Consider the following 17,876-nt stretch of genomic DNA (forward strand, 5'->3'; position numbering starts at 1 on the left):
ATGAGCGAATGGTGCCCCAGCCTTGTGTATGGCCAGTGTAGTGGTCTGGGCAGCTGCTAGCGGCCAGCACGCAAGCCAGCTGAGTCTTGTGCCAGAGTCTGCTGGCTGAGCTTGACCAACCCACGTTCCACGCAGCTGAGGAACACCAGGGTGGCCTGGGAGGTCAAAACTGATCCTTAAATCATCATTTGTAGAGCCAGGAATCCTGACTTTGTCATCAGACATACTGGGGGATGGAAGAGAGAAGATCCCCAAAGCTGTGCCCAAGAGGCTGCCACCTGACTGAGGCTCCTCAACTTTAAACCCATACCCTCTCAGCTTCAGCAAATGTCCTTCTCAAATGTTGTTTTGACATACACAAAACAGCATGCAGAATTTCAGAGGAAGCCAATTGTTTTGAAATACAAACATCACAATATGGAGGGGGAAAAAGCCCCAGACATTACAATTCAGAAGGGCTAGGGATGTGGCTCCATGGAAGAGCAGCTGCCTAGCAATTCAGAAATAGATATGCTTCCACATCACTGTGCTAGAAAGATTAAGCAGTTGGGGCTGGGTGTGGTGGTGTATACCTGTAATCCCAGTTCTGTAGCAGGCAAAGGTAAAAGGATCGAGGTCCAAGGCCAGCCTGAACAAAAGCACAAGACCCTATCTGAAAAAAAATAAGTAAAGCAAAAAGGATTGGGTGTAGTTTAAGTAGTAGAGTACTTACCTAGCACACACACACACACACACACACACACACACACACACACACACACACACACACACACACACACACACAAAACAAACAGTGCTATAACAACTACTTCAAAACAATTGATAAGTGTAAACAGTTATGCTGAACTGTACTCTGAAAAAAACAGCAATAACTGATCTTGGCAAGTATCCAATATCTGATAACCATAATCAAATGTTCAGAATAGGAGTAGGTGTGGTAATGTCAGTACATAGTCTCAGCTACTTGAGATGCTAAGGTGAGAGGATCTCTTTGCATTTAGGAACCTGAGGCCAGCTTGGATAACAATAGCAAGACCTGGCTTAAAAGAAATCTGTAACAAAGCCAGGCGCTGGTGGCTCACACCTGTAATCCTAGCTATTCAGAAGGCTGAGATCTGAGGATCATGGTTCAAAGCCAGGCTGGGCAGGAAAGTCTGTGAGACGCTTACCTACAACAAACTACTCAGAAAAAGCCAGAAGAAGCTTAGAAACTGTACCCGGGCCTTGAGTTCAACCCCCAGGATTGTCAAAAAGAAAGAAAGGAAGAAAGGATGAAAGAGAGAAAGAGAGAGAGAAAAAGAGAGAGAAAGAGAGAGAGAAAGGAAGGAAATAAATTTGTAATAAGTCATTTACAATACTGGTAACAATATAGATATATCTGCTTCAATTTAGGATGAGGTTATGTCCCAATAATGCATCACATCCTAAATTAAAAATGTATTTATTTCGTGCACGTAACCTTCCAGACATCATAGCTTTGCTTCCTCTTCCTTAAACATGTTCAAAACAAAACCACTGGTGGAAGACTGTCAAATGCAAAGCCTATTTCACAATAAGGCATCAAATATCTCATAAAATTTATTGAATACAATAATGGAAATGAAGACCAAAATGGTCAGTGGGCAGTAAGCATAGTAGATGGTTTCTACTATATGTATATGAGTTTCTACTGAATGCTTTTCAACTTCACAACACTGTAATTAATGTTGAAAAATCATAACCTGAATCACTTACAAGACAGAGACAGTCTGTACTATGATTTGCTAGTCTACATTAGTAACTTTAGTTAGTGAATAGATGAAGGTGTTTTCTCAACCAAATTCATGTATCCTCAGAATTTCCCAATACTGATCCCCGCCATCCCCACTGTAAAAACAAAAGAAACAAACAACAAAACTCATAATCCAGCCGAGTGTGGTGCTGCGTGCTTGTAATCCTGGTACTCAAGGAGGATTCGTGAGTTTAAGGTCAACCTGGGCTACACAGCAAAACTTATGTCTTAAAAAAAAAAGGAAAAGGCAATGAAAAGAAGTTGTGATTGAAAAACAAGTCAGCAAGTTATGCTACAGCCTGACAGACTGCCAGGAGGAGGATGGAAGCCCCCAGGATTGGAGGAAGCTGTGAACTTTGAGACAGGTTTGGAATTTGATCCAGAGACATATATGGAAAAGGACTGGGCATAGCTGTAAAGGGGGAGAAGGATGAGAAGAAGCCATCGTTGTAAAATGGGTAAGAAGTGTGGAGCTACAGGTAAAACACACTGGGAGCTCAGAGGGGCATGGACATTGGATGGAGATGGCGGGGGGATCTCAACAATGAGGTGTCTTAGCTTGGTATGATAGTAAGGTGTCTGTAGTTCTGGCTTCTCAGGAAGCTGAGGCTTGAGCCTTGGAGTTCAAGATCAGTAGGGACAACATAGCAAAACTGTGTTTGAAAGAAAGGAAAAGGGGGTTGGGAAAGTGGCTTAGTGGTACAGTGCTTGCCTAGCCTGAATGAGGCTCTGGGTTCAACTCCTTGGTACCACATTAAAAAAATAAATTAAATTATTTTTTAAAAAGCAATAACAAGAAAGAAAGAAAGAGAGAGAGAGAAAGAAGGAAAGAAAGAAAGAAAGAAAGAAAGAAAGAAAGAAAGAAAGAAAGAAAGAAAGAAAGAAAGAAAGAAAGAAAGAAAGAGAGAGAGAGAGAGGGAGAGGGAGGGAGAGAGGAAAGAAGGAAGGAAAAGGAAAAGGAAGGAAAAAAAGCCAGGTGTCAGTGGCTCACTTCTGTAATCCTCGCTACTCAAAAGGCTGAGATCTGAGGAATGCAGTTTGAAGCTAGTCCAGGCATGAACATCTGTGATTCTCTTATCTCCAAGCTTGAGCTGTGGCTCAAGTGGTAGAGTGCTAACCTTGAGTAAAATAGCTCAGGGACAGTGCCTAGGCTCTGAGTTCAAGCCCCAGTACCAGCATTAAAAAAAAAAAAAAAAGTGTAGTGTCTTGACAGATCCAAGCAACAGGAAGTGACAGGCCCTGGTAAATTCAGACCCTGAGCTCTTCCTCCCCATCTACCGCTGTCACTGGGAGCCTGTGGCTTGAGGGCACCCTCAATGAGAGAGATTGAGTTCAAGGTGGAAGGTAAAAGCTGGGACCCAAAAGGCAAAGTCCCTGGCGTCTCCACTTACTATTTATGTGACTTTGAGATAGGAACCTAATTTGTTTGCATAGATGAAATGCAAAGCAGAGGTTGGCAATGAGTAGTCTCAAGACATTTCTGTTCTTCCTCCTCCTCCTCCTCCTCCTTCTCCTCCTCTTCTTCCTCTTCCCTTCCTCCTCTTCTTCCTCCTCTTTCTTTCTTCTTCTGTGCTAGTCCTGGGGCTTGAACTTAGGGCCTGGGCATTGTCCCTGAGCTTTTTTCATTCAAGGCTAGCTCTCTACCACAACTCCACTTCCAGCTTTTTGGTGATTTATTTATGAGCATTTCATGGACTTTCAAACCGTGATCCTCAGATCTCAGCTTCCTGAATAGCTAGGATGACAGGTGTGAGCCACTGTCACTTGGTTCAGTTTAGTCTTCTTGAATTAACACAGTGATCGTTTAAAACAGCCCCCCTCCTCTGTCTGGCCAGAGGGTTCTAGGTGGGGAAAGCCAGAGTCCAGAGGGCCTGGTATGCTCTTAGCCCAATGGGTGGGTAAGCAACAGGACATGCAGTTTCTGCAGGTGAGAAAGTAGGCAAAGGAACACCAGCATCAGCAGAATCTAGCCGGGAGAAGAGGGGCTGGATTTCTGAACAAGGGTCAAGAGGGACCGAACCCTGGAGCGGATGAGTTCAAGTCCAGGTTGAGAAGGAGCAGAAGTTTAATGGCAAAGAAAGCTCTCTGTCCAACCAACTGAGCTCTGTGGGGCTGTGTGTGTGTGTGTGTGTGTGTGTGTGTGTGTGTGTGTGTGTGTGTGTGTGTGTGTGTGTGGGCACTGTACAATCCAGGGACGCCCTCCTATCTATGGGCAGGCCAGGCTCTCAGGAAGTCCTTGCAGTTATGCAATCCAGCCACCCTCCCTGAGTGCCCATCTAGTCTTTGCCACTCCCTAGTTCTCTGACCTCCAGCAAGCCACATATTCTTGGGGGCACTTTCATAAAGCAAGACCACCACACCCACCTTAATGGCTCCTAAAAGTTGCTTGAGGAATGGCAGTTTCCTCTGCCTCTCCCAAGGGCTGAACTTTAGGATACTAAAAGGTGAAGGGGTAAGGGGTGAAACCTACAAGCTACACCTGGTAGAGGGAAGGACCAGGCAATTGGACAGGTGTGAGGGAGGGGCCCTAGCACGTGGCCCAGCTAATCCCTGCCTGCAGCCTCTTCCTGTGATCCAGTAAGCAGTGTCTCTTCAAAGGCCTCCTCTGGCTAATGATTCCCCAACCCTAGCAGAAGCCTGGGCAAGGTAGCACACCCCTGACTTCTGGGGCTGTCTAGCTTTCCATTCTAGACTTAAGCTCAGACTTCTCTGGACTTCAGGGTCTCATGAGGTAAAAGGGGGCTTCTAGTATCTCAAAGAATGTACCTCAGGGTTACCCCACAATTCCCAGCACTAAGTACAGATGGGGGAAATTGCTCAGTCTACGCATGTAAAAGGCATTTCTAGAAATTGTGTCACACAGTGACGGGGCCAGAATTACCAGGAAAGGTGATTCTTCCATTGCATTCATTCATTCAAGCAGGATTTTCTCTGACGCCTGCTAGGTTCTGGACTCTAAGGATCCACATACCACAGAATGGTCTCTGTCCTTCTGGAACTCACCTCCTAGAAAGAAAACATATTCAATAGTTATACTAATGATTTATTGTGTGTGTCTGTATATGTGTCTGTATGTCCATATCTGTGTGTCTGTGCTAGTCCTGGGACTTGAACCCAGGGCCTGGGTGCTGTCCTTGAGCTTTGCTACTCAAGGCTAGCCCTCTATTGCTTGAGGCACAGCTCATTTTGGGTGGTAAATTGGAGATGAGAGTCTCAAAGACAGATCTCAGCCTCCTAAGAAGCAAAGATGACAGGCATGAGCCACTGGCATCCAGCTATAATTTATATTTGTATAATCTGTGACAAAAGCCAGGTGGCAGACAGGCGTTCACACTGTCCAGGTCCCACTTGCTTCTCCTTCTGGAAGCCCTTATCTCAGGACCCTCACCCAGGGCTCTCTCCCTGTAATACCCTAGAGTTGGGTGGGGCTTGAGTGAGTGACTGGGTTCTAATGACTGGGATCCAAGGTCAAAGCCAAGGTAGTGAGTGTCTTGCTTTGTTTCATCTTTTCATTTTGAGATGGGACCTTGGGCTTGGGGATGGATGACATAGACTGTTACAAATGCCCTGCTTTCTCTTGGGGCTGGACAAGACTCTGGAACATGCCTGCTTCATTCAATAGCTCTACTGCTGCCCTCCCTCTCTCTCTCTCTCTCCCACCCATAGGAAGCCAACTGCGCCTACGCCATCATCCTCATGGCCCTCTTCTGGTGCACAGAGGCTCTGCCCCTCGCAGTCACGGCCCTGCTCCCCATCATCCTGTTCCCGCTCATGGGAATCATGGAAGCTTCTGAGGTGAGTCCCACCCATCCACAGGAGCAGGACCTCCCGCCAGGGGGTGTTTGGGTGTCTTCAGAGGGCCCCCGGTGACCCAGAAGCCTCATCATAGACAGGGTGTATAGAAGAGGGGTCCTTACTTCAAGAGGTCCAGCAGGAAAACAGGACAAGCACTCTAGAGATGTGACCATGTGAGAGTTCATTCAAGGTGGCAGTGTTTAACCTTACCATGGAGGGAGAAGGCCTGGCATCAGAGAAGGCCCTTAGAAGCCAGCTTATAAAACAGCTGGGGTATGTCGGCTCACACCTATAACCTTGGACTCAGGGTGCTGAGGCAGGAGGTTTGTGAGTTCAAGGCCAGCCTTTCCCTTTGTGTGTGTGTGTGTGTGTGTGTGTGTGTGTGTGTGTACCAACTGGGGCTTGAACTCAAGGTCTAGGCACTGTCCCTTAGCATTTACAATCAAGGCTAGTGTTCTATTACTTAAAACACAGTTCCACTGCCAGTTCTTTTGTTTTGTTTTGTTTTCTGGGTAATTAGATATGAAAGTCTCCTCAGACTGGGATGTAGCTCAGTGGCAAAGTGCTTCCCTAATGAGTACAATGTCCTGGTTTCAACCCCTAGTACCAAGAAAAGAAAAAAAATTATATGTGTGTGTGTGTGTGTGTGTGTGTGTGTGTGTGTGTGTGTGTGTGTATCTGTGTGTGTGTGTATATATATATATGTACATGGAGTCAGTGCCAGTGGCTCATGCCTATAATCCTAGCTACTCAGAAGGCTGAGATCTGAGGATTGTGGATCAAAGCCAGCCCAGACAAAGAAAGTCTATGAGACTCTTATCTCCAATTAGCCACCAAAAAACCAGAAGTGACACTGTGGCTCTAGTGGTAAAGCGCTAGCCTTAAGCTGAAAAGCTCAGGGACAGAGTCCAGGCCCAGAGTTCAAGCCCACAACTGACAAAAAAAAAAAAAAAGAAAGAAAGTCTCCTTGTGGAGCTGGCTTCAAACCTCAATCCTCAGGTTTCAGTTTCCTGAGTAGTTAGGATGGCAGGCAGGAGCCACTAGTACCCAGTGTTCAATTTTTTAATTAAAAAATTATAATAAGAGTTATGAAGTCATTCTTTGGTGTCCAAAGATATCTCCCTTCCAGGCTGCTCCCCTCCCATATATAAAATGGTCTAGTGCTTTCATATAACCTATGCACATTTCCTTACACTTTAAATCATCTCTAAGATTACTTATACCTAATATAACATAAATCATTGCTACATTTTGTGTAAGGATAAAGATGGGGAGAGTCTGTACATGTTCACTGTAGATGCATCCCCCCCCCCCACACACAGTATTTTCCATTAATGCCTAATTGTATCCTTGGAGGCAGATCCCACGGATGGGCACACAGACACAGACCCCACAGATATGGAGGGAAGACTAGGTACTTCTAGTTCCATGAGTCAGCACCAGAGTCACCTTGAGGGCTGGGTAAAAACACAGGTAGCGCCGGGCGCTGGTGGCTCACGCCTGTAATCCTAGCTACTCAGAAGACTGAGATCTGAGGATCTCGGTTCAAAGCCAACCCGGGCAGGAGAGACCGTGAGACTCCTATCTCCAATAAACCTCCAGAAAACCGGAAGTGGCGCTGTAGCTCAAGTGGTAGAGCGCTCACCTTGAGCTGAAGAGCTGAGGGACAGTGCCCAGGCCGAGTTCAAGCCCCACGGCCGACAAAAAAAAAAAAAAAAAAACACAGGTAGCTACTAGGTCTTACCCTTGAGTTTCTGACTCAGTAGCTCTAGGGTAGACTTCAGCATTTCATTCATTCTTATTTATTTTTCTCAGAGAGTGGCTCACTATGGGATTCGGGCTATTCTCAAACTTGAGATCCTCCTCCTTCCTCAACCTCCTGAGTGCTGGGATTATAAATAGTCACTACCATACCCAGATAAGCATTTCATTTCTAGATAGTTCCAGGTACAGGCTTAGGAACCACATTTAAGAAAACATTGCTCTAGTTTCTAGAAAGAGCCAGGAATTGTCTGAATGAAATGCAGTTCAGATGCCTCCCATACATCCTGAGGGAAGAAAGAGGGAGTTTAGCAAGAGCAGAGGGAGCCAGGGGTTGGAGGCATAGCTCACGTGGTGACACACCTGCCAATCAATGAGCAAACACGTCAGATACCGAGCTTGAGTCCCAGTCTCTGACAAAACAAAACAAAAGAACAGGGATCTGAGCACTGGCAGCTTACATCTATAATCTTAGTCCTACCTATGCAAGAGCCTGAGATCTGGGCATCAACGTTTGAATTCAGCCCAGGCAGGCAAATCTGAGACACTCTTATCTCTATCTTTCAGTACAGAGCTGAAAATATGGTTCACACCCACCCAGAGACATTGCCTTTCACTTTGCAGGGGACCAGTGGCTGAAAGCCTGTAATCCTAGTTACTCAGGAGATCTGAGGATTGATGCTCAAAGGCAATTTGGGCAGGAAAGCCCATGGGATTCTTATCTCCAATTAACTACCAAAAAGCCATAAATAGGCCCTGAGTTCAAGCCCAAGTGTATACACACACACACACACACACAAGCACACACAAGCGTGTGGGAAACCCCAGCGGCTTTTCCTGCATCTGAGACCTGTTCCTGCCCCCCAGGTCTGCATAGAGTACCTCAAGGACACCAACATCCTTTTCATCGGGGGGCTGCTGGTGGCCATTACGGTGGAGCACTGGAACCTGCACAAACGCATTGCCCTCCAGGTGCTCCTCATCATCGGGGTGCGGCCTGCCCTGTGAGTTCCCACAAACTGGCACAAGGAGACCTGGGGTCATGTGGTACTTGGGGCTACCTCTGGTCCCTGAAGTGAAACTATAGAACGACAGTGTGTCCATGCGTCCATTCCCTAGGCTGATCCTGGGCTTCATGTTGGTCACGGCCTTCCTGTCCATGTGGATCAGCAACACAGCCACCACAGCCATGATGGTTCCCATTGCGCATGCGGTCCTGGAGCAGCTGCACAACACCAAGAATGACATCGAGCAGGGCGGTGACAATCCCACCTTCGAACTCCAGGAGTCAAGTCCCCAGAAAGAGGTCACCAAACTTGGTAAGAGAGGAGGCAGCCTCTGCCCCAATCTCTCCATTCCTGGGGAAGACCTGTCCATTTCTCCATGGCAGCCACTCTGGAGTCTCTGGGGAGAAAAGATGGTGATGAGAGGCATTGTAGGAGATCTACTCATTCTGGATTGCCTGGAACTTCCCTGGCTTTATTTTTTGTTATTTTTTTTTACATTATCATCATCATCATCATCATCATCATCATCATCATATCATCATCATCATCATCATCATCATTGCTGGTCCTGGGGCTTGAACTCAGAGCCTGAGCTCTGTCCTTAAGCTTCTTTGTCTCAAGGCTTGTGCCAAGATTTGAACCACAGTGCCACACCCGGCTTTTTCTAAGTCTCTTAAGGATTTTTCTGCCTCGGTTGGCTTCAAACCACGGTCCTTAGATCTCAGCCTCCTGAGTAGCTAGGATTATAGGTGTGAGCCACCAGGGCCTGACTTGGTTTTGTTTTTTGTTGTTGTTGTTGTTGTTTAATTTAATTTAATTCTTTTGTGCCCATATTTTGGAGCTTGAACTCAGAGCCAGGGCAGCATCCCTTAGTTTTGCTGCTCAAAGTTGGCAATCTCCCACATCTGGCTTTTTGCTGACTAATTGGTGATACATTCTCACAGACTGTCCTATTCTGGCTGGTTTGGAATCATGATCCTCAGATCCTAGCCTCTTGAGTAGCTAGGATTACAGACATGTTAGCTTTCCATATTTTAAAATGCCTAGACCCCTGGGCTGGGGATGTAGATTCAAAACCCTGGGTTCAATCTCCATCATAAATAATATAAAACAAAACATCACAACTTATGTGTTAGGAATCCCTCCCTAGTCCTGGGCTATCCAAGAAGCTTGGTCACTCTAGTGAGAATAGAGTTGGAGCCTGGGTAGGCTGCCTGAGCTAGCTTCTATCCTTGCTGCCTACTTTAGAGAATATTCTTCTCTTCTCTGTTGCTCCATTTCCCTCTTTCAAGACAGACTGGATCAGATTATGATGGCTGAACGTACTTCCCAGCCTGAGGCTCTAGGAAATGCTAGGCCCACTCAGATCTGGGGTCCAGCCATGTTCCCATGTCCCTACCTGAGCTCTCCCTTGTTCCCAGATAACGGCGAGGTCATACCTGCTCCCTTGGAGCAGAAGCCTCAGAAGAGTGAGGAGCAGATCCGCTTCACTCAGGGCATGAGCCTGTGTGTCTGCTACTCAGCCAGCATCGGGGGCATCGCCACATTGACTGGCACCACCCCCAACCTGGTGCTACAAGGCCAGGTGGAATCGTGAGTGACAGGATGTGGAGGGGGGGGGACATGACAGGGGTGGGATGGGGTGTCTGCATCCTCACTGGGAGGTGAAGGAGGCTGGGCAATTGCCAAGGCCGTGTCACACAATGGCCTATGTTCCTTTAGGCTCTTCCCTGAAAACCCCAAAGTGGTGAACTTTGCCTCCTGGTTTGGCTTTGCCTTTCCCACCATGATCATCTTGCTGCTGCTGGCGTGGCTGTGGCTGCAGGTTCTCTTCCTGGGTTTCAAGTAAGTGCTGGAATGGAAAAGAGTGGCTCAGGCCCCTGCTCAGACCACTGGTTGTGTCGAGATGTGGAAGGCAACCATGTCCATGAGAAGGCTTCTTCTTCCTGAGTCCTCTCTGTGCACTTGGCTTCCCATTCGAGGGCATGAATGGGTGGAGACCATTTCCCCAATCAGCAGATTGAGTCTCAAAGAATGATCCTAACTAGATTTGCCAGTGCTGGGATTAAAATGTGTGTCCACTGTTAGCCAGGTTAAGATTCTTCCCATACGGCACCATGGGCTCACCTAAGTGGAATGCACACTGAATATGGTCAGTCCTAGAAGCTTGCCTGGCCCTCTGCTAGGCACCTGTGCTAGGTGTCAGGTAAAGTTCCTGTCCTTGTAACTGAGAGATGATAATATAATGGGGACCAGGGCAAAGAGGAGTACAGAGGATGTCGGGCTCAGGACAGAAGGGATTCCGGAAGCCTCCTGGAGGAGATAATGTCTGAGCTAAGTCATGTGTCTGTGTGCCAGTGCTGAGGCTTGAACTCAGGGCCTTGTGCTTTGCTTTAGCTCTTTTGTTCAAGGTTGGTGCTCTACTGCTTGAGCCATATCTCTTCTTTTAACTTTTTGTTGGTTAATTGAAGATAAGACTCAGGAATTTTGACCTGCTCAGATTGGTTTTAAACCATGAGCCTCAGATCTCAGCCTCTTGAATAGCTAGGATTACAGGCAGGAGCCACCAGTGCTTGGCTTGAACTGACTCTTGCAGGACTGAAAGACGTCACATAGAAAAACATTTTAGATAGATAGAGTAACCCCGAAAGCACAGAAGCAAGAAAGTGTCCAATGAGGTTGGGGGAACTCTGGTTCCGGAGCACTGAAACACAAAGAGTAAAAAGGGACTCTATGAAGATATGAAGCATAAAAGGCAGTCCGGGGGATTTTCATAGAGGATCTCATCTCATGTGCTATTTAAAGAGTTGGAACCTTGTTCTTGAACCCAAATATAATACGTAGAGCTCAATTCTACTTTCATCCCTGAAATACTCTACAGTCACTATTTGGAGCTCTGTTATTGAAGTTTACTGGAGACCCTGCTAAAGCTTAGCTGAAATTCAGTCTGTGCTTGATTGGTGATGTCTGCTGTGCATACAGGTCCCCGAGTAGCAGTGTGCATGTTACTGTGGCATAATCTATTATTCCCACTGCCTTCCCAGACAGAGGGGAGCCATGACAAGTTGTTAAGCATTATAACTGTACTTTGGACAAATCCCTTGGGCAGATGCAAGGAGGTTGGGTTAAGGCTGGAGGCTGGTAAAAAGCAAAGTAGTGGTGGAGGAGATCAGCATGGGCTAGGCATCATAGGAGTGTCAAAGATGTGTGACCCTTGATCTTTGCCCTTGAAGAACTCTTAGTCCAGGAGGGGAGGGGAGATTTGTCCAAGTAAAAGTTAAATGTCAACAGGGGTTAGGTAAGCAACACAAGGAAGTGGACCACAGCCTCCTCTGACACTGAGGACAACATGGGTGGGGCTGAGCTGTCATGGAGTACCTAGAGGCAGGCAGGAGGGAAGGAAGGGTTTCCTGGAAGGGTGCTGAGGAGGGGAACTGTGAGTCAGAGACTAGAGGAGGCCAGGGATCAGGGCCACTAGGTTCTCCTCACCCTGGACAAGAGAAGGTGCAGCATGAAAGACAACTTGGAGGATGGAAGTCATCAGGGCAGCAGATGGGACAGAACCAAGCAGGAGAAGCCAGCCTGCTAAACAAGAGCCATGACCCCTCTTGGAGTGCCAGTATACTGAGGGCTTGCACTCAGGGTCTAGGCACTGTCCCTTAGCTTTTTTGCTCAGGGCTATTGCTCTACCACTTAAGCTATACCTTCCCTTCACCTTTGGCTTTTTGGTACCATAAGAGTCTATTGGACTTTTCTGCCCAGAAAACCTTGATCCTCAGATCTCAGCCTCTTAAGCAGCTACAGGCAAGAATCACTAAAGGCTAGCCTTTCTCTTTAATTCTTCTGGAGAACTACGAGGAGCCAGGGCTTCACTCCAAGATGGCATCTATAGGCTTCAGCCTTTACTTAAAGCCCCTGTCTAGTTCATGCCCTTCAGGAGCTACCTCTGCCCTCTGCCTGCAGCTTCCGGAAGAACTTTGGCTTTGGGGAACAGGAGGAGGAACGAAAGCAAGCAGCCTCTCAAGTCATCCAGACCGAATACAAGTTGTTGGGCCCTATGAGTTTTGCAGAAAAGGCTGTCACTGTCCTCTTTGTCACCCTGGTGGTGCTCTGGTTCACTCGGGAGCCAGGCTTCTTCACTGGCTGGGGTAACCTGGCTTTTGCCAATGCTAAAGGGGAAAGGTAAGTTGCTAGTGGGAAAGATGAGGAGCTCCATAGGGCTCAGTGCTGGGAAAAGAGAGAAGGAAGCTGGGGCCTTGAGTGCAGACCGAGAGATAACTTGGTGGAGGGACTTGTGAGCCATGTCTGGGGAAGGAGGTTCTTCTCCATGGCCCTGCTGACTCTGAGCCTCTAAGCCTGTCTTCCCTGCCCCACCCACAGCATGGCATCCGATGGGACAGTGGCCATCTTTATCAGTATGCTTATGTTCATCGTGCCTTCTAAAATCCCGGGGCTGTCCCAGGACCCAGGTAAGCACCTGGCTGGGGGCAGGGAGGATATACAGACATTCCACTACCTTTGGGCACACTCTTGACCACACTTGGCAGGAGTCAACAAAGCCCAGCGAGACTAGGGTGACCTGCCAAGGATACAGGTACTCGGGGACAAAGTCTGGGATGTTATTGAACCAAAGGACCCTTCCTGCATGCATTAAGCTCCCATAGGGATCCATCCACTGAGGGAGGCCCCAAGGAAGAGGGAAGGAAAGCCTGTGGGCTCTTGGTGACCCATCCTTCTCTGCTTGGGGAGTAGACAAGCCAGGAAAGTTGAAGGCCCCTCCTGCCCTCCTCAGCTGGAAGACAGTGCATGAGAAGATGCCGTGGAATATAGTGTTCTTGCTCGGTGGTGGTTTTGCCCTGGCCAAAGGCAGTGAGGTGAGATACCCCAGCCCCTCCCCCCCCACCCCATCTACCTGAGGGAAACCCTACAGCCAAAAGTGGGGGTCCCCACTTAGGAATTCCCATGGTAGGCAGAGCCTTTGCAGCAGCTAGAGGGTTGTAATTGGCAATTCCATTCAGGGGAGAAGGAAGACACACAAAGGCCTAGAGACCTCGCCCCCAGCTCGATTCTCAAAGCCAAAGAGAAGGCAAGACTCTGGCAGGTGGGTCCTGGCCTCACCTTGGCCTCTTGCCAGCCCTTTGAAGCCCCCTCACCCAGGTCAGAGAATTTCCCATTACCCAAGTAACTGACATTGATTCCAACACAATGCCTGCTTCAGCCACCAGGGGACGCCCTAACCACACCCAGCCAGGGTCTGTGGACCAAGGCCGCTTTCTCTACAGAGCCTCCATCTAGGAAGATCAAAATCACTGAATCTTCAGCCCTAGGCATTTATGTTCTGGCTTTGTTCAGCCATTGCATCGACAGGAGGTAGCTGCCACAGGTCAGCAGTGAGGGCAGAGGACTCCTGGGACTCCACAGACTGTACCAAGCTTCTTGTTGGTGTGTGACAACATGCAGAGAGCTCCCAGTACCCTTAACACATCTAGCAGCAGGGCATTTGGACATTCACAGTGCCAGACTTGAGAGGTTTTTTTTTTTTCCCCACTTGTTGGCTGCTCACCTTGTCAGCTTCTGCCTAGCCTCTCAAACCCCTATCCTCACTCCCCCCCCCCCGCCAGAAATAGGGTTCCCTAGGCCCCAACCCACTGGGCCAAAAGGGAAGGCGTGGAAGGGAAAGCATGGTAAAGATGGCAGGGATAAATGAAAAGAAAGCCCCAGATTTCCCAAAGAAGCCCTTTCCCCCACCGCCTCCACATTCCTAGTTTCTCGTCTGAGGCTCCATTCCTCACTGAGCCATTCCAAGAGCAGGTTCTGTCAGCCTTCAACACCTTTGACTCTGGAGGCTACAGAGGTGTGGGTAAAAGTGGAATCCTCCCTGAATCCTTCCAAAGCAGAGGACTCAGGGGACTGGGGGGGGGGAGCAAACCTGCCTCTTATACACATCCCCCTCCACCCACAGAAATCAGGCCTCTCTGTGTGGCTGGGGGACAAACTGACCCCACTTCAGGATGTGCCACCTCCTGCTACCGCCTTCATCCTCTGCCTCATGGTTGCCACCTTCACCGAGTGCGCTAGCAACGTGGCCACCACCACTCTCTTCTTGCCCATCCTGGCCTCCATGGTGAGCTGGGCCTGCAGAAACACCTCCTCCAGGCAATCTTCTTACTTCCCCCCTTCAGGACTTCTGTCTGGCCAAACAGAATAGCTTAGCTATACCTCCTCCTTATCTAGCCTGGAGGGAACCCCTGAGTTCCCATCTTTTTCCAAGTCTTGGGTCCCAAAGTCTTCTGGCCCCTGAATCACCCCTTCCCTGGGTGACATCACTCTGTGAGAATCCCAGTTTGCCTCCCTGATGCCTCACCCACCTCCCCACCCCAGCCCCTGTTCTGGTCATTCCAGAGGTGACAGAGTAAAATTGCTCCCCGGAGCGTCCCCAGCCCCTTCCTCGACAGGCGCATTCCCGAAGCCTTTGATGACACCTCCCCAGCCCCTTTGAGATGGGTTTTATGGGCCCCTCCCCTCACTACACCTCACAGGGCAGGGCTGTACACTCATCCCCTCCGGAGAGGTCCAGCGCCCTTCCCAGGTCACCCAGATGCTTTCTGGCACCAGTGATGGATTCATGACCAGAGAATGTGGAGGGGCAGAGCTTCCCCTCATCCCTACCTCCACCCCCCACCCCCTGAGAAAGGAACGGGGCAGGGGGGGAGTTACACCTTCCTCTCCTTGTCCCTTTTTAGGCTCAGGCCATCTGCCTGCACCCACTCTACGTCATGCTTCCCTGTACAATGTCTGCCTCCCTGGCCTTCATGCTTCCTGTGGCCACCCCACCCAATGCCATTGTCTTCTCTTTCGGGGGCCTCAAAGTATCTGATATGGTGAGTGGCCGGAAGACCCAAATGCCCCAGGTCCTCTTCCTGCTCTGTCTTTCCATCTCTATGGAACCACAGAGTAGCTGAAAGGCACTGGGACACTCGAGCAGAGATTGGGCCCTGCGTGAGTGAAGGTACAGTAGAGGAGGTTGGGATGTGACCCCGAAATGGAGCTTCTTTAAGACCTGCAGTCCCAGCTCACAAGGAGTGAGTGAAGGTATGAAGAAGGGCCAGGGACCCAAGCACCCCCACTTAGAGAAAACAAAACTCAGGGTCCCCCAAACCCATGAAGATTTCCCCCATCTTTTCCCTATTTGCAGTTGCAGTAAAACAAATAGAGCATTTCGTAGTGCTGCAGGTTAGACCAAAGGACTTCCAGGGAGAGTTTTACTAGTGGAAGGACTCCTCAACGTACCTGGTACCTGAAGGCTGGGTGCTGGGCTCTACAGCTACCTAGTCATCCTGGCTTTCCTTCCCCAGGCACGGGCAGGATTCCTGCTCAACATCATTGGGGTGCTGGTCATCACACTAGCCATCAACAGCTGGAGTATCCCCATCTTTGGCCTGAACACCTTCCCTACCTGGGCTTATTCAAACACAAGCCAGTGTCTTCTCACACCACCCAACTCTACCATGTCCACTCCCTGATGGGGGCAGGCAGGGTATAGCCTGGCCACATACAGGAAAACCAACCTATTCGACTCCTCTGAACCAGAAGGGGGACACTCCAAAGCTCCAAGTCCTGGGCCCAAGGTGGAGAGAAAGGTTCATGGATCACAACCTTCGTGTGTGTGTGTGTGTGTGTGTGTGTGTGTGTGTGTGTGTGTGTGTGTGTGTATGTGTGTGTGTGTGTGTGTGTATGGTAGTGTGTCTGGGCATGTCTGAGGAGGTTGTGTGTGTGTCTGTGTGTGTGTGTCTGTGTCTATGTGTCTGTGTGTATCCATGTAAACCCAGCATGCCCTTCTTTGTCTCTCCAGATCCCTTTGCACTGTATTTATTAAAAATTCAGGGTTGGAGCGCCGTGGGCACAGCCTGCCCTGGGTATACAGCCTCTGGGACAGGCCTAGCACACTGAGATCTCCCCAGCCTCTCGGGGTTATTGGGGAGGGTTCAGATGTTAGCCACATTAAAGTCTTTTTTTTTCCATAGAGTCTGGTTGAGTCTTTCCAGGTGCTCTCTCTGGAGCTGGTTCATGGTATGGCACAGGTTGGGGGACGGGGGAGGCGGCTGGTCTCTGTCCTGCATAGCGGCCCCCTTGGACCCTTCCCACCCACAGGAGATGGTAATGTTAGAAACCCCTGCCAGGCTCTTTGGAGTGGGCGCAGCCACCCAGGAAAGCGGCACTGACATCACCAGCAGGCTAATTGGGAGCTGCCAGTCCCTGCGTGCCTTTGGGAAAATTTGCCTCCCCGTTCCCAGAGCACTCCCTGCGCATTTACATAAAACCCGCTGCCCCTGCCAATTCCTCACCGACCCTTCCTCCAGCTGGAAAAACCAGTCCCTCCACACCAGAGGAGGCAGACTGACCCATGCCAGATGCCCAGAAAGATGGACCCTCACCCCCAAGTAACAGCCTTACAGCAAGAAGAATCCAGGTTAGACACAGAACTATGACAACCCTTCTGAACCAGACAACTTCAAATGATTCTGCCTCCTTACCCCACCTTTGTCCCTCCTCTACCCCCACAGATTCCAGAGTTTTCAAGCATGTGGCAGGATCGGGGATGGGAGAAAGGAAGGATGTTTCCACAGCCAACCCTTCACCTGGGATCAATGTCAACTTTCTTAGCTGGAAGCTCATTTTTGTGTCTATCCTAAGTCTCAGTATAGATGGTAACATGTAAACCTTGAGTTCATCTAAATGAACTCAAGAGTTCCATCCAGCTCCTCTGGCCTCCAGAGAGAGAGAAAACAAGAAGTCTATACTACGGGCCTCAGGTTCCAAGGACAACGAGCTATTATGAAGAGAGACAATCAGAAGGTGTTTCATCTTGGATCCCCTAGCCTGGGTTATTGCTCAGTTCTCCCAGAATGGGGGACGAGTGTGCTGGGGGGGGGAAACATGGCTGTCCCCAGGGGATAGGGGATCTTGATGGGACACGCCAGGCATCCAGGGGAGTGAGGAGTGTCCTTGCCTCCTCTCCGGCCCCCCCCAGGCTGGCATTCCTCACACATGATAAATCGCACAGTTATGCATCCCAGTCCCACCCACACGCAGACTAGGACCCCCGGCCCCAGGGGACAGTCCTCCAATTAGGAGCAGACCCACCCCAAGGGGCACCCTGCAATGGTACAATGGTTCCCTAGAAGCGTGTGAGGATGCTCTGTGATTGCTATCTATCGAGGTTCTATGCAAGCACCTTCAGTCCAGCCCTGGCTGGGGAAAAGCTTTTCAGGGCTCACACACCTTACCCACTCTTCTCAACTCAACAGCTCCCCTACTCAGACATGCTCTGAGGGGGACAGATGTAGACCGAGGTCCCAGGACATAAGGACAGGGCTGGCCTGGCCTTCTCGGAGAAGTTGGACACAAGCTCACCTGAGGGTCTAGAGGTTTGGCTGGGCCAGTGCCCTCATGGATTTTGGAGGCTGCACCTCCACCTGATGCTCCAAAACCACCCTCTCCAATAGGCAGGAGTGCGGCCAGGCAGCAGGCAGCACCTGTCA

At 49.4% G+C, this 17,876-nt stretch overlaps 1 protein-coding gene across 2 annotated transcripts in view; it reads left to right on the forward strand.

Moving 5' to 3' along the window:
* Positions 1 to 16,357, forward strand: part of Slc13a2 (solute carrier family 13 member 2) — a 28,580-nt gene extending 12,223 nt beyond the window's left edge. Inside the window, exons 2-12 of one of the 2 annotated variants that reach the window (XM_070027293.1) lie at positions 5,438 to 5,566; positions 8,195 to 8,331; positions 8,447 to 8,646; positions 9,756 to 9,927; positions 10,057 to 10,179; positions 12,298 to 12,516; positions 12,715 to 12,803; positions 13,087 to 13,208; positions 14,297 to 14,458; positions 15,078 to 15,215; positions 15,690 to 16,357. In XM_070027293.1, the coding sequence (XP_069883394.1) occupies positions 5,438 to 5,566; positions 8,195 to 8,331; positions 8,447 to 8,646; positions 9,756 to 9,927; positions 10,057 to 10,179; positions 12,298 to 12,516; positions 12,715 to 12,803; positions 13,087 to 13,208; positions 14,297 to 14,458; positions 15,078 to 15,215; positions 15,690 to 15,857 (1,659 nt within the window). In that variant the 3' untranslated portion in view covers positions 15,858 to 16,357. The other variant, XM_070027294.1, reaches the window with a different exon arrangement.
* The last annotated feature ends 1,519 nt before the right edge of the window (positions 16,358 to 17,876 follow it).

The sequence above is a fragment of the Dipodomys merriami genome, unplaced genomic scaffold (genome assembly GCF_024711535.1).
Source record: "Dipodomys merriami isolate MVZ:Mamm:240054 unplaced genomic scaffold, mDipMer1.0.p SCAF_19, whole genome shotgun sequence".
In the NCBI taxonomy this organism is placed as follows: domain Eukaryota; kingdom Metazoa; phylum Chordata; class Mammalia; order Rodentia; family Heteromyidae; genus Dipodomys; species Dipodomys merriami.